This window comes from Mus caroli, unplaced genomic scaffold (assembly GCF_978045245.1).
Source record: "Mus caroli unplaced genomic scaffold, Mus_caroli_1 scaffold_18, whole genome shotgun sequence".
Taxonomy (NCBI): Eukaryota; Metazoa; Chordata; class Mammalia; order Rodentia; family Muridae; genus Mus; species Mus caroli.
In genome coordinates this window covers 56,456,942-56,481,184 of record NW_028227273.1, presented here as the reverse complement: position 1 = coordinate 56,481,184, position 24,243 = coordinate 56,456,942, and the positions used below count along the sequence as shown (strand labels likewise).

At 39.0% G+C, this 24,243-nt stretch overlaps 2 protein-coding genes and 1 non-coding gene across 3 annotated transcripts; 1 reads left to right on the top strand and 2 right to left on the bottom strand.

Annotated features, from left to right (window-relative positions):
- Nucleotides 1-1,960: 1,960 nt before the first annotated feature.
- On the bottom strand, nt 1,961-2,887 carry LOC110287630 (olfactory receptor 12D1-like). The gene has a single exon (XM_021154194.1). The coding sequence runs from the start codon at nt 2,885-2,887 to the stop codon at nt 1,961-1,963; it is 927 nt and encodes a 308-aa protein (XP_021009853.1).
- A 7,798-nt stretch (nt 2,888-10,685) lies between these two features.
- On the top strand, nt 10,686-10,828 carry LOC115030264 (small nucleolar RNA SNORA48). The gene has a single exon (XR_003835852.1). It is a non-coding gene; the product is annotated as a small nucleolar RNA SNORA48 (small nucleolar RNA).
- A 7,181-nt stretch (nt 10,829-18,009) lies between these two features.
- On the bottom strand, nt 18,010-18,936 carry LOC110284260 (olfactory receptor 12D1-like). The gene has a single exon (XM_021149976.2). The coding sequence runs from the start codon at nt 18,934-18,936 to the stop codon at nt 18,010-18,012; it is 927 nt and encodes a 308-aa protein (XP_021005635.1).
- Between the last annotated feature and the right edge of the window lie 5,307 nt (nt 18,937-24,243).

Below are 24,243 nucleotides of genomic sequence, written 5' to 3'. Positions count from 1 at the left end.
ATTCACTTATTTGTGGATATTAGCCATTAAATAAGTAATAACCAACTTACACCCCAGAAAGCTTAGGTATAGAGGAAGGGAGTGGAGTGTGTGTGGGGGGAACACATGGCTCTCTGTTTTGATGCAGAAATATAATAGATTTTATGGACTGACTGGAGGTGTGTGGGGATGGGAACTATAGGATAAGGTGGGGAGAAGGAAGGGAAATAGGGTTGAGGGAGGGAATGTAAGGAGAGAGCTGAAACTGAGGGGCATTGGAGGGATGATAGGGAAATCTAGTGCAGTGGAAACTTCCAAAGCATATGTAAGCAATCCTAATGAGGTCTCCTAATATAAGGGAGATGGAATCCCTATGGGTCATTTCATGGTACTAAATGATGCTTCTAGTGGTCAAGCTGAGTTGCAGGCAATTGATTTACTGGCCAAGGAAGTCCTATGGAAAACCCCCAAACAACCCAAGTTGTTACTAAAACAGTAGGGTTACTCTCCATAAATTGACATCAGAGTCCCATTGCCAAGGATAACACCTACACAAGTTATTGACTATTGAGAAGTCCAGCTGGTGCCTATGTGGAGCCTTCATCCCATGTTCTAGTGTTTTTTAGTACAGGAATGTACTCTGTTGACTACCAAAAGAGAAATGTGAACAACAAACCAGCTACAAAACCTTTGACCTAAAATCTGTCCTGTCTGGAAGATATGCTAGGACAATGTGGGAGTAGCCAACCAATGTCTGCTTTAACTTAAGACCACTTCATGAGACAGAAACTGTGTCTGGAATTGCTTTGGTGATGAAGAACCAGAGACTAGATAGCTCAGAACTAGGGTAAAACCAAACAATACTGCTATAAACAAACAAACAAATACATGAGTAGTATCAATAAAATGACTCCTAATGATATTCTGCTATACTCATAGATCAGTGCCTAAATAGTCATCATCAGAGAAGCTTCATTCTGCAGCAGACAGAAAGAGATGCAGAGACCCATATCTAGACATTACTTGGGGAGAGAATCCTTGGAATGCATAGCTCTAAATGGGATATCTCCATCAAATTCCTCCCATCAGAGATCAGAAAATCCCTTGGAAGAGGAAGCAAAAGAGCCTTGGGGAATAGAGGACACCAGAACAAGACCCTTTGAGTCAACTAAGAAAGGCTTATATGAACTCACAGATATGGAAGCAGCAAGCATGAAACCTACATGGGTCTGCAAGAGGTCCTCTACATACAAATTACAGCTTTCAGCTTAGTATTTTTATGGGGTTCTTGATCATATGAATGAGTGAGTCTCTCATTCACATGGCTTCTATTGTTTTTTTTTTTTTCTTCCTTTTTTGGGTTGCCTTGTCCAGCCTTGATGTGATTTTTGTTTTATCTTATTATACTTTTTTTTTTGCCATGTTTGATTGTTAATACTTAGAAACCTTTTATCTTCTAATGAAAAACAGAAAGGGAGTAGATCTGTAGGGAGAGGAGTTAGGGAGGAACTGGGAGCAATAGAGGATAGGGAAACTATAATCCGGATATATGATTATTATATGAGAAAAGAGAAAAAGCAAAATAATTTTATCCCCTTCACTAATGTGTATTAATCAAAAGGTACAAACAGATAAGATGTACTATTTATTTATCTTAAAATGGGTGGTACACACATGTTTCTTAGCCTAATTACATGCAATAAAATATTAGAATAGATCTAGGACAAGCAAAGGTTAAAAACTGATAATCTTATACACACTCAAGAAAAGGATTCTGTGGCTAGTGTCATACACGTTCAAGTGTCCACTGTGTTATCTGAGAAAACATCATTTCATACCACCAGATACTTTTCCTATGTAGTTTTCTTTGTCCAGTTTTCTCTATAACATACATTATTAAATTTGTCAAATCTAGCTGTTTCTAAATTTTTCCACTGGCTGGTTATTTATTCCTCAGAAGAGTTCATTATATTTCTTCAGGTCAGAGCCATCTTCTCAACTTCCTATTCAATGCACTTCTCACTTCCTTGTTTCTCAGGGTGTAGATGAGTGGATTGAGAGCAGGGGTGATCACACTGTACATGATGGCAATGATTCTATCCTGATCCAGAGAGCTGCCTGAGGTTGGACTAATGTAGATAAAAAGAACAGGAGCATAGAACAGAAAAACAACCATAAAATGAGAGGCACAAGTAGACAGTGCTTTGTGGAGCATGCTGCAAGAACGGGTCTTGAGGAGAAGATAGGTGATGATGTAGAAATAGGAAAGACATGTCAGAAAAAAGGGAGTGAGGGCAATGGTGCCTGTGACTGTATTGAGTAGCCAAATGTTGAGCTCAGTGTTTCCACAGGCCAGATCCAGCAATGGCTTAACATCACAGAAAAAATGATGGACATGATTGGGACCACAGAAGCTCAAATGAGATGTCATTACAGAGTGAAGCAAGGCATGGAAAAAGCCCATGATCCAGATAGTAACAGTCATGTAAATACATAGCTGGTGATTCATGATGACAGAATAGTGAAGTGGTCTGCAGATAGCCACGAAGCGGTCAAATGCCATCACTGGCAGCAGCATGGCCTCAGTGCTACCCAGGAAGTGAAAGAAATGGAGCTGAGTTATGCATCCCAAGAAGGAAATAGCTTTGTTTGTGGAGAGGAGGTTTTGCAGCATCTTTGGCAGTGTCACAGTGGAGAAGCAGATATCTAGACATGCTAGGTTTCCCAGGAAGAAATACATAGGTGAGTGGAGTCTTGGGTCCAAGATGACGATCATCAGGATGGCTCCATTCCCAGTTATATTGACAAAGTAGATGGTGAAGAAAATCACAAAGAGAATAGGGTTTAGTTCTTGTATATCTGTTACTCCCAGAAGGAGAAATTCAGTGACCGAGGTTTGATTGGACATCACCTATAAGAAAGGACAATTAGTATATAATACTACCCTGCATATTGACCAGTCCTTCTGGCCATAGATTTTCTTTTCATAAACAAAATATTTTGAGAGGTTTTTCCATGATCTCTTCTCAACTTTTCCTGGTATTTACCCATTTATTATGTTAAATAACAATGTTAAATACATGTCTCTTGTGGGTTGTGATCAAACATCTGCTAATTTACTACAGTATCCATAATCATTTCCCTTTTAGTTATTGACTTTGAGTAGAGCACAAGCCCACTATATTTTTGATCTGTGGTCATTTCCATTTTGACCCTATCTTCACCTCATCTCTTAAGGTTGTTCTAATAGGGAGCAGATTCTAGTACTCTGCCAAGCAGGCATCTGCAAGAAAAATGACTTGAAAGATTCCAACTAGAGGAGAATAAGGGTAGATGGACTCATTCCAACCACTGGCCCTTTAAAGAAAAAAAAAATAGCACCAAAATAATTGGCCAATGTGATTACATGAAATTAAAATATTCTGCACAGCAAAGATGCTATACACAGAGCCTACAGAATGGGCAAAAATATTCTCTAGGTATACTTGAGGCAAAGAATTTTATCTAATGTATGTAATGGATTGCACAAGTTAACCACAGAAAACTCTACCAATCAATAAATGGACCGAATACCTAAAAAGACATTTCTCAAAATGAAATGAATGACTAACAAATAGTTTACAAGTGTTCAACTTCATTAGCTATCAAAGAAGTGCAAGTTAACTTCCTTTGACATTTCTCTCACTCTGGACATGGTGGCCTTCATTAAGAAAGCAGAGGACAACAAATACTGTTGAGGAATGTAAAGTGATGCAGCCACCATGGAAACCAGGCTGTTTGTTTCTCTAAAATTAAAATTATATGACTCAGTACTGAGGTCTGGGATGAACTCAAAAGACTCTATATCCTACTACAGAGATACTTGCATATCCACGTTCATTCCTGCTACATTCACAGTAGTCAGGAAAATGAATCAGACTAGATGTTCAATGAATACCAATGAATAATGAAAACTTGGTACAGGTGCACAATGAAATGTTATCCATCTAGAAAGTAAAATGAAATAAGGGACTTGTAGGAAAATACATAGAACTAAAACTGTGATGTTAAACAGGCAACCGAGGCACAGAAAGGCAAATGCTGTATGATCTCTCTTATATTCAGTCCTAGTTAACTATGAAGAACCAAGTGGGTGTAAGCATGGGCAAAGAACAGAAAACTATGAAGGGGACAATGTAACTAGGGAAAAAAGAGCTTTGAATAAAGGAATTTGGAAGACAGTGGAACAATGTAGAAGGAAAATTCACAGGAACAACATAAGAGAAGGCGACAGGGAGAAGACAGCAGTGGGGCGCAAAATCAACCAGTAAAATGTATTTGAAAAATCCCATGTGCAAATCTACTATCTTGCAAGCTAACTTAAAAAAACAAAATTAATACATTTTAATGCATAAAATGAAAAGGAAAGCTATGTTTTAATATTGTAGTAACTATTCTTTGTCTACATAAAATGTAGAAAAAATATTCTTTTTTTATTAGATATTTTCTTAATTTACATTTCAAATGTTATCCCCTTTCCGGGTTTCCTATCCAAAAACCCTCCCCCATCCCACTGCTCACCAACCCAGCCATTCCTGCTTTCTGGCCCTGGCATTCCCTATACTGGGGCATAGAACCTTCACAGGACCAAAGGCCTTTCCTCCCATTGATGACTGACTAGGCCATCTTCTGCTCCATATGCATTGGAGCCATGAGTTCCACCATGTGTACTCTTTGATTGGTGCTTTAGTCCCAGGGAGCTCTGGGAGTACTGGTTAGTTCATATTGCTGTTCCTTCTATGGGGCTGCAAACCTCTTCAGTTCCTTGGATACTTTCTCTAGCTCCTTCATTGGGGACCCTGTGATCCTTCCAATAAATGGCTGTGAGCATCTGTGTCTGTATTTGTCTGCCACTGGCAGAGACTCTTAGGAGACAGCTTTATCAGGCTCCTGTCAGTAGGCACTTGTTGGCATTCACAATAGTGTCTGGGTTTGGTGATTATATATGGGATGTACCCTAGGTGGGACAATCTCTGAATGGTCATTCCTGCAGTCTCTGCTCCACACTTGGTCTGCATAACTCCTTCCGTGGGTACTTTGTTCCCCATTCTAAGAAGTAACGAAGTATCCACACTTTGGTCTTCCTTCTTTTTGACTTTCATGTGTTTTGCAAATTGTATCTTGGATCTTCTAAGTTTTTGGGCTAATATTTGCTTATCAGTGAGTGCATACCATGTGTGTTCTTTGGTGATTGGGTTACCTCACTCAGGATGATATCCTCCAAATGCATCCATTTGCCCTAGAATTTCATGAATTCATTGTTTTTAATAGCGGAGTTGTACTTCATTGTGTAAATGTACCACATTTTCTGTATCCATTCCTCTGTTGAGGGACATCTAGATTCTTTCCAGCTTCTGACTATTATAAATAAGACTGCTGTGAACATAGTGGAGCATGTGTCCTTATTACAAGTTGGAGCATCTTCTGAGTATATGCCTAGGAGTGGCACTGCTGGGTCCTCAGGAAGTACTATATCCAATTTTCTGAGGAACTGCCAAACTGATTTCCAGATTGTACCAGCTTGCAATCCCACCAGCAATGGAGGAGTGTTCCTCTTTCTCCACATCCTCGCCAGCATCTCCTGTCACCTGAGTTTTTGATCTTAGCCATTCTGACTGGTGTGAGGTATAATCTCTGTTCTTTTGATTTGTATTTCCCTGATGACTAAGGATGTTGAACATTTCTTTAGATGCTTCTCAGCCATTCGATATTCCTCAATTGAGAATTTTTTTGTTTAGCTCTGTTTTTTGTTTAGCTTTTGTAATAGGGTTATTTGTTTCTCTGGAGTCTACCTTCTTGAGTTTTTTGTATATATTGGATATTAGCTCTCAGATGGAAGTTTGGTAAAGATCTTTTCTCAATCTGTTGGTAGCCGTTTTGTCCTATGGACAGGGTCCTTTGCCTTACAGAAGCTTTGCAATTTTATGAGGTCCCATTTGTCAATTCTTGATCTTAGAGCATAAACTATTGGTGTTCTGTTCAGGAAAATTTCCCCTGTGCCCATGTGCTCGAGGCTCTTCTCCACTTTCTTTTCTCTTAGTTTCAGTGTATCTGGTTTTTGTGGAGGTCCTTGATGCACTTGGACTTGAGCTTTGTACAAGGAGATATGAATGGATCGTTTGCATTCTTTTCCATGCTAACCGCCAGTTGAGCCAGCAACATTTGTTGAAAATGCTGTCATTTTTCCACTAGATGTGTTTAGCTCCTTTTTGAAAGATCAAGTGACTGTAGGTGTGTGGGTTCATTTCTGGGTCTTCAATTCTATTACAGTGATCTACCTGCCTTTCACTGTACCAATACCTTGCAGTTTTTATCACAGCTGCTCTGTAGTACAGCTTGAGGTCTGGAATGGTGATTTCAATGTTCTTATATAGAAGGAAACATCATGGAAGTAGAGTATCATAGTAGCCAAATAATCTGACAGTATTTGTGTATCTTTGATGTTATAATTCAATTTCCCTAAAATATAATTCATTAAGTATTTCCAAGTTAAATTTTTAATGGCATGTGAATGCATGTAGAGGAAATGGGGTGAAAACAGTTGTTTTCCTAATTCTTATTTATTTTTTCATTTATTTTTTGAGGTAGAGTATCCTATTGAATCTGTAGGTCACAAATTCTCTTAGGCTGACTTGACAGAGAGCTCCAGAAATTCTTCTGCCTCAACTTCCCCAGTTCCCTGTTTCCAAACATAGATTATCTCACCCATTCTTTATTGCTGAGTGTCTAAACCTGGGTCTTATTGCTTGGTAGTAAGCACTTATCAGGTGGGGTCATTTTCCCAGAGGTCTCCTTTTGTTTGTTTGTTTGTTTGTTTGTTTATTGGGACAAGGTCTTCATTTAAGCACAATTCTCCTACCTCAGCCTCCCACGTGTTGGGTTATCGTCCTGTGTTTCTGTCTTGTACAACTTACTTCTTTCATTATACATTGTGCTTTCTTTTGCTTTGGTTTTCCTAGATGCCCTGAAGTGTTTTATTTCAATCCCAGAGACCCTGAATCAGAAAAGCTCTTGCTGTTTGAACTCTGCAGTCCCTCCCTCATTTTACCAGCAGCAACTGACAAATACACATTTTAGTATACCTGAATTCCTGCCTTTTCCTGTGGTCTAGCTTCTTGGGTTGCTTTTTAGACTTAATTTAAAATGAGCTCAGTCATCACATACTAAAGACCTTTCTTCTCTTCCAGATCCATCAATGTGCAAATGGGAGCTGTGTTCTCCTCTTTGATCCCAGAAGCTTGTCTGCCTCATCAGTTTCCTCCTCAGATTCTGGAAGTGTACAGCTCTTCTCTCATCAAAAAACCATGTTCTCTGTTTTAGTTTGTCATTTTTTCAAATACAATGCCTCCACTCCTTTCTTTCAAGACTCATTTTCTATAAAAATGTATCTTTTCTTTTTAAGTGCATAATTAAAATAATAGTGTTCCTTTCAATGAAAGTAAAAATCTTAAGTAATTATGAATAAATCAATTGTGAAACATTTAATATTTGATTACACCTTCAAAGTTTACTAACAGCCTTTTTAAGTTTTTTTTTCTTCTCAATATTAGCAGAGTACCTGAATTACCTCTCTAAGAAACAGTGATCAGAGCAGACATCCTTATGAGAAGTAGCTTCCTCTGGTTCTTTTCTTGTAAAGATGCCCTGGATTCACTCTGTACATGAACAAAGAATCAGAATCAGCGTGTGGAGAGCCAGTGTTGCTGCGAGTCACCAATAGAACTCCTTTGCTGCAGTGGAGTTGAACAGAGGTTGACACTGGTGTGATTCCTACAAAGGAGGAATAATTCCAGCCGTAGAAATAACTAGATGAAGAAAATAATTAACTGGGGAAAACGTATAAGGATCCAGAGGGATTCTAAGCTTTATTGCTGGAAGAAATTCTAAGAAATGGGGTTATCAACGGTGTAGGGTTGCTTTCAAACAATTCAGGGTGGCTTTTTTGATAGTGATGTCTATTCTATGTGTTTATAAACACAACAGATATTCGTGTTTAAAATCTATCCCCATAGCAAAATATATTTATCATTCTCCGAGCCAGAAATCAAAATAATAGCACCAAAACACATATGGGGAAAACATTTACTTATTAAAGAAAACTATTAAGCAGACTGCTCTGTCAACCAGAGTTCATTCTTCTTCACTGTGCTTTTAATATTTACAACTTTCACATTTGGAGAACTAAACACTCTACAAAAAGGAAATAATTACAATGCAATTAGCTGATGCATAGCAATGAAATACAGGCACCAAAGAGGCTTCATGATACACACTGAGGAGTCCATCACTAGAAAGGAAACCAGCCTGAACTCTGCCTATTGGTCTTTAATGTTACAGACAGACTAAAGAATGGGACATTTTAATCCAAATTCACTCTCTTACCTGGCTGATGGTAAAAACATTTTTTTTTCAGGTGCATGTCCAAAAATTGCTCAGGTTGGGAAGTATTTGAAGTGACCCTTCATGCTGTACTTCATCTGTAGACACCTCTCTACTATCCTGAAATTCTGCAAGCACTTTAAGAAGACTGAGCTCTAGACATAAAAGTCCCAAGGGAGCTTGTCCCGCAGGCTGAGAAGGATAGATGTGAAAATTAATAGGGTAATTTTCCCCACCTGCCATAGGGGACATGTGCTTGCACAATTCCTCTGTGCTCTTTGTGTTTACCTTAGTTTTTTTCTGTAGTGTCTGGAACATGAACAACAGAATTCTAGGTGGCCATGTATATCAACACAGTCAGTTTCCTTTTATTTCTTTAGAGTTTTGAGTTCACCCCTCCCCTATACAAATTCCCTGGAAATGCACTATGCATTTAATGAGAAAAATGGAGACAAAAGTTTTTTTTTTTAAAAGGTATATTTATTTTATTTGTTTGAGTACACTGTAGCTGTTTCCAGATACACCAGTGAGGACATCAAATCCCGTTACAGATGGTTGTGAGCCATCATGTGGTTGGTGGGAATTGAACTCAGGACCTCTGGAAGAGCAGTCAGTGCTCTTAACCGCTAAGCCATCTTTCCAGGCCAGACAAAAGTTTTTTTTTTTTTTAACTAATGGCAGATACATTGTATTGATTTGTTCATCTCCCCAGTGCTGGAATTATAGAAATATACCACAATGACTGGTTGGAGATCTTTCTGTCTTCTGTGGAATGATATCATGTTTCCTTAGGATCACTTGTTAATTGGTCTCTCTTTTCTAGAACATCTGTCTTGATACACTCAATGTTGGCTGGCAAGATAGCTCAATGGATAGGGGACGTGCTGTGTAAGCATGAGCAATATAGTTTTTAACCCACGGCCCTCCTAAAGTCATACTTGAATGGTGGCAACCTGAAATGCCAGCACTCAAAAGACAAAGACTGGAGATTCCTATGGAATGTTGGTTATCTAGACCAGATATATCAAAGAACTCCTGGTTCAGGGACAGGCCTTGTCTCAATAATGTGAAGAGGGATTGAATAACACAACCAATATAAATTTTAAACCTTCACAGGCAAATGGGCAAACATAAGGATGCATGTGCCTGTACATATTCAGCCATCTATACACGTGTGTAAAAAGAAAAAAACCAAATAATTCTGGGTGTTTGGGTTTACTTCTGTGGCATACACTCCATTTTACTGGTCTATGTCTCCATTTTTGTACTAGAAACATCTGTGTCACAATTTCACTATAGAGTAGTTTGGATCAAATGTAACACCTTCAACATTGTTCTTGCTCTCCTTTTTGGCTTTTTGGTATCTTTTCAAGCTCCATATAAAATTCCTTCCTTTTGTATTTGCTAAAAATATTCCCGGGGTTTTGATGAGGTAAGTACAAACTCTGTACATGGGATTTCTGTGGGAAATATAGCCATTTCAACATATTAATGCTGCTAAATTATGCACAGCTGAGCTTTGTTCATAATCTGGTGTTTTCTTCAACTATATTTTCTTTAGTTTTCCGTCACACAATACATCCTGAATGCAACGTCCCCTCTATATTATAGTATCTCCTCATTTTTGTCCCACTTTGCTTACATCCTTCCCAACCCTCTCTTTTTCTAGTACCGTTCACCTGCTTTCATGTGTATATATATGTCATATGACTTATGAGGTAAAATTACCTCTCTACATACACTTGTTCCCTGTTACTGTTAAAAGCCTTCACCCCTGAGTTGGTGAGAAGGCTCAGCAGGTAAGAACACTGACTGCTCTTCTGAAAGTCCTGAGTTCAAAAGCCAGCAACCATATGGTGGCTGGGAACCACCCATAATGAGATCTGGCGCCCTCTTCTGGTGTGTCTGAAGACAGCTGCAGTGTACTTATTTATAATAATAAAAATATCTTTGGGCCAGAGCGATCAGGGACTGAATAAGCAGGGTTTTCCAGAGTGAGCAGAGGTCCAAAAAAAAAAAAAAAAAAAACAAACCCTCAATTCCAAACAATGACATGAAGGCTCACAACAATCTGTACAGCTACAATGTACTCATACATATAAAATAAATAAATCTTAACAAAAACCTAAAAGCCTTCCCCACACCATCCATTGCCCTTTCATTCTTAAATTTAATTTATACTGTAATCAGCTTCACAGAACAAAGAGAGCTGTGCAGCACAGTTTCTTGCTTTCAGCAAATACAACTTCCGTAAAGTATCCATATATCTTACTTTTTAAAGGACAGTATACTCCTGTGGCAATGAGCAAAGAAACACCTTATTGGTGGTATGGTTCTTATATGAGTCAGGGGCAGAGCAAATGTTAGTTTGTTCATCCTAGGTTGATGCTTGGCTTGGTGGCCAAATTTTTTTTATGCCTAGGATAAATAAAAATCAAATCAAATCAAATCAAATCAAATCAAATCAAATCAAGTCAAATCAAATCAAATCCAGATGGTGCAGCATGGGAGGAGGAAGACAGACAGAGATCTGCATTATGCCATGCCTCAGGTGAGGATGGGGAAAGATGCCCAGAGACCTGCCCTTCAGCATGGGTGGGCCATAGACACACAGAGCCCTGCCTACCATAATGTAGAGCCATCCTGGCACCCACAGACCTGCACTCAAGTGCTTGGCACAGGCGAGCCATTGACACTACTTGGCATGACTGGATCCTTGATAAAGCAGCAGCAGTAGATGGTATCAATGTCCATGGTCCATATTATCACTAGAGAACATGGGGATATCCATTGTCAGGGCAGTGGCAGGGTACCATTTTGACTTCGAGTAGCTGTTCAGAAGTGACCCTGCCTCTCACTGATTGTAGTGATTTTAAGAAATGACTCTATGTCTCACCAACAGTTGAAGTTTGGAGAGCAGGCCCTGAACCTTGCTCAGGCAACACAGTTTAGCTGGCCCTGGTGGTGGTGGTGCGGGTGAACTGGCCCTGAAGAAATGAATGTGGGAGAAGTGATCCTGTCACCACTGGTATGGTGGCACAGGTGCAGTTCTCAAAGCTGCCCATTGAGGTTATGAAAAGGGAATAGCTCCTCACCAGCTCCAACACTGGAGATAGTGGATATTATACCTTGTCTGGACAGTGCAGCAGAGTTGACCCTGAGGGTGTGGACTATGGTGAGTGGTCCTGTGAGTATCACAAAGGGAGAGATGGCCCTACCACTTTTCTGCCATGAGGTGGGGTGAGTATGGAACTGATGCCCTCTTCCTCCTCCCTCTCACCACCTTTAAACACTTGGGAGAGCAGGACCTGCAGTTCACCTTAGCTGCACAGTAGAGCTGTGGATAGGGCAGAGTGATCCAGTCCCAAGGGCAAGAGCATTGGAGAGATGGTCACTCCACTCTTCTGTTGTGAGGTGGCATGAACAGCATGGACGTTGTCTGCTGTCTGACTGTCCTCACCTGCAGCAGTTGGGAGAGCTTTCTATTTGGTTAAGAGGGAAGATGAACTGGCCTTGCTCCTCATGTACTGAGGAACTCAGAAGCGCTGGTACTGTATCTTGTCTGTGCTGCACAGTAGAGCTGGCTCTCTGGTTGAGTGGACAAGTGTGAGCCATCCCCTTGCAGGATTCATCAATTGGGAGAGATGGTACTCTGCCTTGACTGGGCTGCACAGTGGAGTTGGCTGCAACTATGGGTGTGGTTGAGCTGGCCCAGAGGGCATGATGGCAGGAGAATTGACACTGCTTCCTGCAGATGTCATTGGGTGGCCAAAGCAGAAGAGTGCTGGAGAGCTTACTCTGATGGTGCACTAACCAGCTCAGCTACCACCCAGACTAAGATCCAGAGCTCTGAAATGGCCCACACAAAAATCTTTACCATGTGCAAACATTGGGACTTCTTAAAGGGCCAGTCCTGTTGATCCAGGAGTCCAAGATCTCCAATATACAGGGCAGCAACAGAATAACGAGAAGGAGACCCAGTGAGTATCCAATATTGATGGTGTCACAGAAGCCAGAGACCTGGAACCAGACCACTTACTCATTGCAATGAACATGCAAGTGAAGATATGTGGACAGAGGGATATGCTGTGGGACACACTGTGCCATACTACAGCTTCCATGATGAGATGTTTTATATGCTTGTGTGTGTGTGTGTGTGTCTGAGTGTGTGTATGTATGTATGTATGTTGTTTGGTATGTAGGTTGTGAGGGCAAAGGGTAGATATGAAGGATGTGAATGGGGATTTGGGTGCAGATTGTTAAACTCACAGGAATCAATCAAACGTTTTTTAAAGGTCATTTTAAACAAGGTCTTCAAGTACCTTTGGAGACTTAAAACTTACACCGTGCACAGTATGTAGGTGTGCACCATGCACCACCGAGCAGGAATCCTGATGGTACATAAATTAGAAATCATGGCTAGCTTTCCTGAAAATGAGAAAATCAGAGCACATTAGATCCCAGAGCAGTGAGTGGAGGCACCCAGCTTCATCTGGTAACCCTGCAAAAAACATAAGGGAATAAATAAACAATTAAATAAATACCCCTCACACAACCTGGTCAATTTAAATAAAACAAATATCACACTTCTATGAATTTTCTTTTTAATAAATAAAATCTATCCTACTACAAAAGGCTATACTCGACAAAACTGGAAAACATGGATGAAATGGACAACTTCCTAGACAGATACCAAGTAACAAAGTTAAATCAGGATCAGATTAACGATCTAAACAGTCCCATATCCCCTAAAGAAATAGAAGCAGTCATCAATAGTCTCCCAAACAAACAAACAAAAAAGCCCAGGACCAGATGGGTTTAGTGCAGAGTTCTATCCGACCTTCAAAGAAGACCTAATTTCAACTCTCCTCAAACTATTCCACAAAATAGAAACAGAAGGTACTATATTATAATATATATATAAACTGATGGATTACTTTCTTGGTTTTTCTAGGGCAAAATTTCCATCCTTGTGTTGGAGTTTTCCCTTTATTATCCTTTGAAGGGCTGGATTCGTGGAACGACATTGTGTGAATTTGGTTTTGTTGTGGAATATCTTGGTCTCTCCATCTATGGTAGTTGAGAGTTTTGCTGGGTATAGTAGCCTGGGCTGGCATTTGTGTTCTCTTAGTGTCTATATAACATCTGTCAAGGATATTCTGGCTTGCATATTCTCTGGTGAGAATTCTTGTGTAATTCTAATAAGTCTGCCTTTATACGTTACTTGACCTTTTCCCCTTACTGCTTTTAATATTCTATCTTTATTTAGTGCATTTTTTGTTCTGATTATTATGTGTCGGGAAGAATTTCTTTTCTGGTCCAGTGTATTTGTAGTCCTGTAGGCTTCTTGGGCATCTCTTTCTTTAGGTTAGGGAAGTTTTCTTCTATAATTTTGTTGAAGATATTTACCGGCCCTTTAAGTTGAAAGTCTTCATTCTCATCTATACCTATCTATACCTAAGTTTGGTCTTCTCATTGTGTCCTGAATTTCCTTGATGTTTTGATGTTAGGATATTATTGGATGTTGCATTTTCTTTGATTATTGTGTCCATGTTTTCTATGGAATCTTCTGCACCTGATATTCTCTCTTCCATCTCTTGTATTCTGTTGCTGATGCTTGTATCTATGGTTCCAGATTTCTTTCCTAGGATTTCTATCTCCAGAGTTTTCTTCCTTTGGGCTTTCTTTATGGTTTCTACTTCCACTTTTAGATCTTGGATTGTTTTGTTCAATTCTATTACCTGTTTGGTTGTGTTTTTCTGTAATTCTTTAAAGGATTTTTGTGTTTCCTCTTTAAGGACTTCTACCTGTTTAGCAGTGTTTTCCTCTAATTCTTTAAGGGCTTCTACCTGTTTAGCAGTGTTCTCCTGTATTTCTTTAAGTGAGTTATTAATGCCCTTCTTAAAATCTTCTACCACCATCATAAGATATGATTTCAAATTCGAGTCTTGCTTTTCGAGTGTGTTGCCGTATCCAGTACTCACTGTGGTGGGCATATAGGGTTCTGATGATGCCCAGTCTTCTTGGTTTCTGTTAGTGATATTCTTATGTTTATCTTTTGCCATCTGGTAACCTCTGTTGTTAATGTTCTAGCTGTCTTTTTCAGGAGCTTGTTCCTCCTGTGATTCTGTTAGTCTCTGTCAGCACTCCTGGGAGTCCAACTCTCACCTGAGTCCCAGTGGTCAGAGCAGTCTCTGCAGGCAAGCTTTCCTCTTGCAGGGAATGTGTCCAGCAGTCTGGAGCCCTGACCCACCTACTGAGTCCTGGGGTCAGAGCCCTCACTGTAGGCAGACTCTCCTCTGGCAAGGAAGGTGCCCAGGGGTCTGGATCTCAGCTCTGCCTCCTGCGTGAGAATGAAGGCCAGAAGGGACCCTGTCCAAGAAGCTCTGTTGCTTCTGCCACCCACATGCTCTCCAGTGATCCCTAGGTCCTGGGTGTGCTAGGGGTCTTGCAGCATGGAGAGTCCTCTGGGAACCTTGGTGCCCTCTGCTGGGTCACAGGGAAGATGGTGGGGCTGGTCCCAACTGGAAAGAGTACCAGCCTCTGGTCTGGCGGGGTTCCTGTGTCCCTGATTCTGCTGGCACAAGACCCTCTGGGATTCTTTGGAGCTGATGTTGCGTTCCACTCACCTGTGATCCCGAGGTCCTGGATGTGCTAGAGGTCCTGCGATGTGGAGGGTCCTTTGGGGACCTTAGCACCCTTTGCCAGGTTCAGGCAGAAGATTGAAGTTGTACAGTCTTAGTTATGCTACATAAACAAATAGATGACTTCTTAATTCTTAATGATTACCCAATAAGAATTTCTAAAATTATATCATTATTTATTAAGCTCTTTTATAGTGAGACTGCTATTAGGTCCTTTTCTGATAATCAAAACTGCAATGAGAATTCTGTCAGTCTCCCCATCATTACACCTAGATACTAAACAGACTTTCTATTGCCCAGAGCACATTCCAAGAGGTTGTAAAACCATTAATTGAAGCTCATAAAAGGGAAATAATGATTTATTATAGGAGCTACTACAGAACACAAAATATTGACTAGGTTTATCTATAGAAAATTTACTAATAACTTTGTTATGTTTTTTTTTAAACTCCCAACCAATCTTTGAAGGTGTGGCAGGTGATGCATGTTTAGCCAGATACATACTCTTAATGGATATTCATGTAAACATTCTCTGTTGTAAAATTCTTATTCAATTTATGATTTGATTTCATGTGTGAACTTGTGATGAACATTTTACCTTGTGATCATATATTCTGAAAGGTGTATAAATACTGAGGAAAGGAGAAGTGTTAGAATTGAGCTGAGGAGAAATTTTTAGACAGAACTGAGGATAAATTTTTAGCCAGGCCACAAAAGAACTTTTCATACAGAGCTGAACTCAAGAAGAACTTAGAAGTAAAGGCATAACATTGTGAGAAAAGGCATCGAGAGTAAGAGCATTATTTTGACATCAGAACAGGAGAAGAGAGCAAGATTAGGATAATACAGAGTGCAATAACTTAGAGGTAGCATAACAAACTAAGAAAGCAATATACATAATGGCGAGAGAAAGAAAAAAAAAAAAGAAGGTGCAGAGAGCAGAAGGAGCAGGCAGCCTTGTGCTTACCATGAGACAGAATAGGTCTTTTCTTAATAGCAAGGCAGGCTTAGTCTTATTAAAAGTGTCAAAACTTTCTACTCACGAACTTGGGTTTAATTCATTTACCATTAACAGGGCAGAAGCTTTTTCTTTCTGTCTGCAGTAAAGATTGGAGATCATTTTTCATCTAAAACAAGCGATTTCTTTCTGCACTGCTGATTGGTCATTTGCCCCAAATGCATATGTAAGTGTAGATATTGTGTATAAATATGTAATTGTCAAAATGTATGGAAGTTGGTCCCAACTTGTGTGAATGGAAATGTATAAATGTTCATGCATGAGTCTGTATGTAAATTTATGTGTTTATGCATATTTGCTTATGTGAAAGTTTCTCATTCTATGAGTGTTACCCTCTTGTCTAGGTTCTATAGAAGTTTATTGCTTCAAACTTTCCCCTAGCCTGAAAAGCAAGAGGCACGTGGACAAAATGGAAAGGTCTCTGGCAATGAATCCTTTACTTAATACCCCACACCTTCGCTGTTAAACTACAGGTATTAGTGGCCTAAACCAAAGGATTTTAACTGTCAGATAGAGCAAGAAAGTCTTTAGGACATTTTAGAAATCATTATCAGCCTTTTAGTATAGTTAGAGAGCTAGACAGTCTGGAGATAGTCTATAAAGCCACACCAGGGTCCTACTATGTGTCTCCTCTCAATCCTTACCAGGTCTGGAGATTCCAGGCAGGTGTGGTACATACAGATCTATAATCCCAACAATTAAGAGTTGGAAGCAAGTCACGAGGAATTCAAGGCCAGCCTGAGTTACAGGAGACCTAGTCTCAAAAATAATAATAATCAGTAATAAAATTTTACAAATAAATATTTATCCACTCACTACCAATATTAACAGTATCAAAATTAGGCTTAAAATAAATGTTTTATCACTGAAACTTTTAGTAGCACATTCATAATTTGCAACTAACCTTTCAAATTGAAAATCCATAGTTTTAGTAATTCTTCAAAATAGACCAAAGTGTGGACACTTTGCCCCTTCTTAGAATTGGGAACAAAATACCCATGGAAAGAGTTACAGAGACAAAGTTTGGAGCTGTGATGAAAGGATAGACCATCTAGAGACTGCCATATCCAGGGATCCATCCCATAATCAGCTTCCAAACGCTGACACCATTGCATACACTAGCAAGATTTTGCTGAAAGGACCCAGATAGAGCTGTCTCTAGTGAGATTATGCCGGGGCCTAGCAAACACAGATGTGGATGCTCACAGTCAGCTATTGGATGGATCACAGGGCCCCCAATGGAGGAGCTAGAGAAAGTACCTAAGAAGGTAAAGGGATCTGGAATCCTATAGGTGGAACAACAATATGAACTGACCAGTACCCCACAGGAGCTCGTGTCTTTAGCTGCATATGAATCAGAAAATGGCCTAGTCGGCCATCAGTGGAAAGAGAGGCCCATTGGTCATGCAAACTTTATATGCCTCAGTACAGGGGAACAACAGGGCCAAGAAGTGGGGGTGGGTTGGTGGGGGAGTGGGTGGGGGAGCGAGTGGGGGACTTTTGGGATAGCATTGGAAATGTAAATGAAATAAATACCCAATTTAAAAAAAAGTAAAAAAATAATACTTCAAAATAAGCAAGCATAATAATAATTCATCCAAACAATATAAGATGAAAGATGATCAATATACTAGACATGGGTAGAATACACAACTTTCTATACCCAGGTACATACATGACATGTTACAGTAAGTTACATGTCAATGTCATCAACTGATATGCCAAAATCAAATTCAGTGAACAAATTCTATGGCTAGAGGGCCACAAATTAAGCTTCCTTTGCTTTAAAACATCAATATGTTTAGATATATTTGACATTATATTCAATTTGGTCAGAAATATATTTGTACATTTATTATACATAAGAACATATCTTAATTTCAGAAATATATCTTAATTTTTCATTGCCTGGTTATTTGCACTGAAGCAGACTTCTTTAGATTCTTCAGGTCAGAGCCATCTTCTCAACTTCCTATTCAATGCACTCCTCACTTCCTTGTTTCTCAAGGTGTAGATGAGTGGATTGAGAGCAGGGGTGACCACACTGTACATGATGGCAATGATTCTGTCCTGATCCAGAGAGCTGCCTGAGGCAGGACGGATGTATGTGAAGAGAACAGGAGCATAGAAGAGAACAACAACCATGAAGTGAGAGGCACAAGTAGACAGTGCTTTGTGGAGCATGCTGCAAGAACGGGTCTTGAGGAGAAGATAGGTAATGATGTAGAAATAGGAGAGAAATGTCAGAAAAAAGGGAGTGAGGGCAATGGTGCCTGTGACTGTATTGAGCAGCCAAAGGTTGAGCTCAGTGTTTCCACAGGCCAGATCCAGCAATGGCTTAATATCACAGAAGAAATGATGGACATGATTGAGACCACAGAAGCTCAAACGAGATGTCATTACAGAGTGAAGTAAGGCATGGAAAAAGCCCATGATCCAGATAGTAGCAGTCATGTGAATACAGAGCTGGTGATTCATGATGACAGAATAGTGAAGTGGTCTGCAGATAGCCACGAAGCGGTCAAATGCCATCACTGGCAGCAGCATGGCCTCAGTGCTACCCAAAAAGTGGAAGAAATGGAGCTGAGTTATGCATCCCAAGAAGGAAATAGCTTTGTTTGTGGAGAGGAGGTTTTGCAGCATCTTTGGCACTGTTACAGTAGAATAGGAGATATCTAACAATGCTAGGTTTCCCAGGAAGAAATACATAGGTGAGTGAAGTCTTGGGTCCAAGATGACAATCATCAGGATGGCTCCATTTCCTGTTATATTAACAAAGTAGATGGTGAAGAAAATCACAAAGAGAATAGGGTTTAATTCTTGTATGTCTGTCACTCCCAGGAGGAGAAATTCAGTGACTGAGGTTTGATTGAACATCACCTATAAGAAAGGACAATTAGTATATAATACTACCCTGCATGTTGACCAGTCCTTCTGGCCATAGATTTTCTTTTTATAACCAACATATTTTGAGAAGTAGTTATTATTTTTCATGATGCCTTCTCAATTTCTCCTGGTATTTATCCATTACTATGTTAAAGTACAATGTTAAATATATGTCTGTTGTGTTTTTGTGATCAAACATCTTCTAATTTACTACATTATCCTTAATCATTTCATTTTTAGTTAGTGACTTTTAATAGAACACAAGCTCACCATCCTTTCTTTGTGTGACCATCTTCATTTTGAACCTATCTTTGCCTTATCTATTGCTTAAGTTGGCTCCATCATGGAGTAGCTTTTAAATAGTCTACCAGGTAGACATCTGGGAGGTAAATACACTTGAAAGATTCTAACTAGAGGAGGATGAGTTGATTGTCTCATTCCAACCACTGGCCCTTTAAAGAAAAGAAACATAGCACCATAATTATTGGCCAATGTGATTACCTGAAATTAAAATATTCTGCACAGCAAAGATGCTATCCACAGAGTCTGCACAATTAGCAAAAATATTCTCTAGGTATGCTTCAGGCACAGGATTAATATCTAAAGTATGTAATTGATTGCAGATGTTAACCACAGAAAACTCTAGTAATTAATAAATGGACTAAAGACCTAAATTGACATTTCTCAAAAAAGAGAGAGATGAATGACTAATAAGTTATTTTAAAGTGTTTGGTTTCCAGAGCTACCAAAGAAATGCAAGTTAGCTTACTTTATCATTTCTCTCATTCCGGGCTTAATGGCCTTCATTAAGAAAGCAGAGGACAACAAATGCTGGTGAGGAACATATAGTGGTGCATCCTCCATGGAAATCAGGCTGGTTGTGTCTCTAAAAATTAAAAGTAGAACCACCACATGACCCAGCTATACTGATCCTGGGATGAACCCAAAGGACTATACATCCTGCTACAGTGATACTTGTATGTCTATGTTCAATCCTACTGCATTCACAATAGTTAGGAAAATGAATCAGCCTCGATGCTCATTGTGTAGCAAGGAAGAATGAAAACTTCGTACATATACACAATGAAATTTTATCCATCTGTAAATTAAAATGAAATTATGTCTTTGCAGAAAAATACATGGAACTAATTCTATGATGTTAGGCAGGCAACAAAGGCACAGAAATGAACATACCCTATGTTCGTTCTTATATTCAGTCCTAGTTAAATATGTAGATCCAAGAGGGTGTAAGCATGGTTAAAACCACAAAACTAGAAAGAGGACAATGTGACTAGGAAAAGGAGAGATTTCTAGAAAGAAATAAGAAAAACAGTGGAACAATATGTAAAGGAAGTCCAGGGGATCAACATAAGAGAAGGAGATAGGGAGATGACAGGAGAGGGAGCAAAGTCAATGAAAATGAAGTGTGTTTGAGAAATCCCACAGGGAAATCCATTGTCTTGCAAACTAACTGAATAATTAATAATTTTTAATGTGTAAAATGAAAAGTAAAGCTATGTTTTAAATATAGCAGTAACTATACTTTGTCTATGTAAAATGTAGAAAAAATAGAAATGTTCTTATATAGCCTTTTTTCTTATTCACAACCTAGGAAATACCATGGAAGCATATGATCACAATAGCCAAAGAGTCTGACGATATTTGCATTTATTTTTCTGAACTATATTTGATGTTGCACTTCAAGTTCCCTAAAATATTATCTATTAAGTATTTTCAAGTTAAATTTCTAAAGGTATGTGAGCACATGTAGAAACAATTGGCTGATATCAGATATCTTTCTAAATTTATTTATTTATTTATTTATTTATTTATTTATTTATTTATTTATTTATTGAGGTACAGTATCCTACTTAATGTGTAGGTCACCATTTCTCCTAGGTTGACTTGACAGAGAGCTCCAGAAATTCTCCTGCCTCTATTTCCCCAGGTCTCTGTACTCAAACACAGGTTACCACACCCATTCTTTATTGCTGAGTGTTAAGGATCTATACCTGTTTTTTTCTGCTTGGATAGTAAGCACTTAACAGATGGGGCCTTTTCCCCAGACTTCTTCCTTTGTTTGTTTGTTTGTTTGTTTATTGGAACATAGTCTCCATATAAGTACAATTCTCCTACTTCAGCCTCCCAAGTGCTGGGGCTAGAGACTTGTGTTGCTCTGCCATCTAACTTACCTTGCATTATGACTTGTGCCTTTTGTGCTTCTGTTTTTCTAGATGTCTTGAGGTGTGTTTTTCAATCCCAGAGACCCTGGAACAGAAAAGCTCTCCCTGTGTATCCTCTGCAGTCCCTCCCTCATTTCACCAGCAGCAACGAATATGTACTCACTTTAGCAAACTTGAAATCCTGTCTTTTTTGTGGTCTAGCTTCTTGGGTCCCTTATTACACTTATCTTAAAATAAGCTCACTTGTCAGATACTAAAGAACTTTCCTCTCCTCTCTTCTAGCTCCATCACTGTGCCAGTGGTAGCTGTGTTCTCTTCTGAGATTCCAGAAGCCTGTCTGCCTCATCTCAATTTTCTCCACAGATGCTGAAATTGTCCAGCTCTTCTATCATCTAAATATATGTTTTCTGTATTAGTCTGCCTCTTTTTTCAAATACAATCCCTCTATTCCTTTCTTTCAAAACTCATTTTCTGTAAAAATATATCCTTTTGTTTTTAAGACCATAATTAATTAAAATAATGGTGTTTCTCTCAATGAAGGTAAAATTCTTAAGTAATTATGAGTAAATTAATTGTAAAACATTTAATATTTTACTACACTTTCACAGTTTACTAAAAGACTTTTTAAGTCTTCTCTTCTCTTCTCTTCTCTTCTCTTCTCTTCTCTTCTCTTCTCTTCTCTTCTCTTCTCTTCTCTTCTTTTCTCTTTTTTTCTATATTAGGAAAGTACTTGAATTACCTTCCTAAATAACACTGATTAGAGCAGACATAGTTTTGAGAAGTAGCTTCCTCTGGTTCCTTTCTATTAAAGATGCCCTGGATTCACTGTACAAAAGGAAGAATCAAAATAACTGTGTGGAGGGTCCATGCTGCTTGGAGCCACCAAGGGAACTCCTTATCTGCAGTGGAGTTGAACAGAGGCTGACACTAGTATGAGTCCTACAAAGGGGGAATCACCCAAACCTTAGAGATAACCAGATGAAGAAAATAATTAATGAGCTGGGGAACACGAATAAGGATCTTGAGGATTCTAAATTTGATAGCTGGAAGACATTCTGAGAAATGGGGTTACCACTTCTGTAATTCTGTCAAGGGTTGCTTTCAAACAATTCATGGTGATGCCTCTTCTATGTGTTTATAAACACAACAGAAATACATGTTTAAAACCTAGCCCCATTATAAAATATATTTATAATTCTCTGAGCCAGAAGTTAAAATGATAGCACTAAAACAAATATAGGGAAATTATTTACAGACTAATGAAAACTATTAACTAGACTTCTCTGTACAATCAGAACTCATTCTTGTACACCACACTTTCAATATTTAGAATTTTCAGATTTGGAAAACTAAATATTCTCCAAACAGGAATCAAGTACAATGCAATGAACGAAAGAAGCCAAGGAAGCTTCCTGATCCTCATACAGAGTGAGGAGTCCATCACTAGAAAGGCAATCAGATTGAACCCTGCCATTGGTGTCTAATGTTACAGACAGACTAAAGATTCGTGTATTTTAATCCTAATTCACTCTCTTACCTGACTGACTGTTAAAAACATTTTTTTCAGGAGCATGTCCAGAAATTGTACAAGTTTGGGAATATTTAAAGTGACAGTTCATGCTGTATGTCTGGCTTACAGTCTTCATCTATCGACACCTCTCTACCATCCTGACATTCTGCAAGCACTCTAAGAAGACTGAGCTCTAGTCATAAAAGTCCCAAGGGAGCTTGTCCCTCAGGCTGAGAAGGATAGATGAGAAAATTAATTTTTTCACACCTGCCATAGGGGAAATGTGCTTGCACAATTCCTCTGTGCTCCTTGTGTTTTTACCTTAGTTTTTCCGTAGTTTCATGTACATGAACAACAGAGGTCTAGGTGGCCATGTTCATCAATACAGTCAATTTTTTTTTTTATCTCTTTAGACTTTTTAGTTCACTCCACCACCAATACAAATTCCCTGGAAGTGCACTGCAAATTTCATGGGAAAAATGGACATAAAAATTGTTAATTGATGGCAGATATGTTGTTTTATTTGCGGTATTGAATAGTCTTCCTCATTTTTATTCTCCTGTCTTCATCTTCCTAGTGCTGGAATTACAGAAATCACTATCACTATGACTGACTGGAGATCTGTCCATCTTCTGTGGAATGATATCATGTTTCTTAGTGTAACTTGCTAATTAGTCTGTCTTTTCACCGACATCTGTCTTGATACCTTCAATGTTGACTGACAAGATAGCTCAGCGGATATGGTACTTGCTGTGCAAGCATGAACATACAGTTTTTTAATCTCAAGACCCTCCTAAAAGCCATACTTGAATGGTGGCAACCTGAAACTACAATACTAAGGAAGCAAAGATTAAACATTCCTGGGGAAAATTGGCTAGCTACATGAGCCATATTAAAGAGCTCTTGGCTCAGGGAAAGGCCTTGCCTCAATAAAGTGGTGAATGATTAAAGAAGATACCCAACATAAAATTTATACCTTCATAAGCAAATGAACAAATACAAAGACACATGTGCTCACACACACTCAACTATGTTGTATACACATGTTAAAAAGAAGAAAACTTAATAATTCTGGACATTCGTACAACCACTCTGGAAATCAGTCTGGCGGTTCCTCAGAAAATTGGACATAGTACTACCGGAGGATCCAGCAATACCTCTTCTGGGCATATATCCAGAAGATGTCCCAACCGGTAAGAAAGACACATGCTCCACTATGTTCATAGCAGCCCTATTTATAATAGCCAGAAGCTGGAAAGAACCCAGATGTCCCTCAACAGAGGAATGGATACAGAAATTATGGTACATTTACACAATGGAGTACTACTCAGCTATTAAAAAGAATGAATTTATAAAATTCCTAGCCAAATGGATGGACCTGGAGGGCATCATCTTGAGTGAGGTAACACAATCACAAAGGAACTCACACAATATGTATTCACTGATAAGTGGATATTAGCCCAAAACTTAGGATACCCAAGATATAAGATACAATTTGCTAAACGCATGAAACTCAAGAAGAATGAAGACCAAAATGTGGACACTGTGCCCCTTCTTAGAATTGGGAACAAAACACCCATGGAAGGAGTTACAGAGACAAAGTTT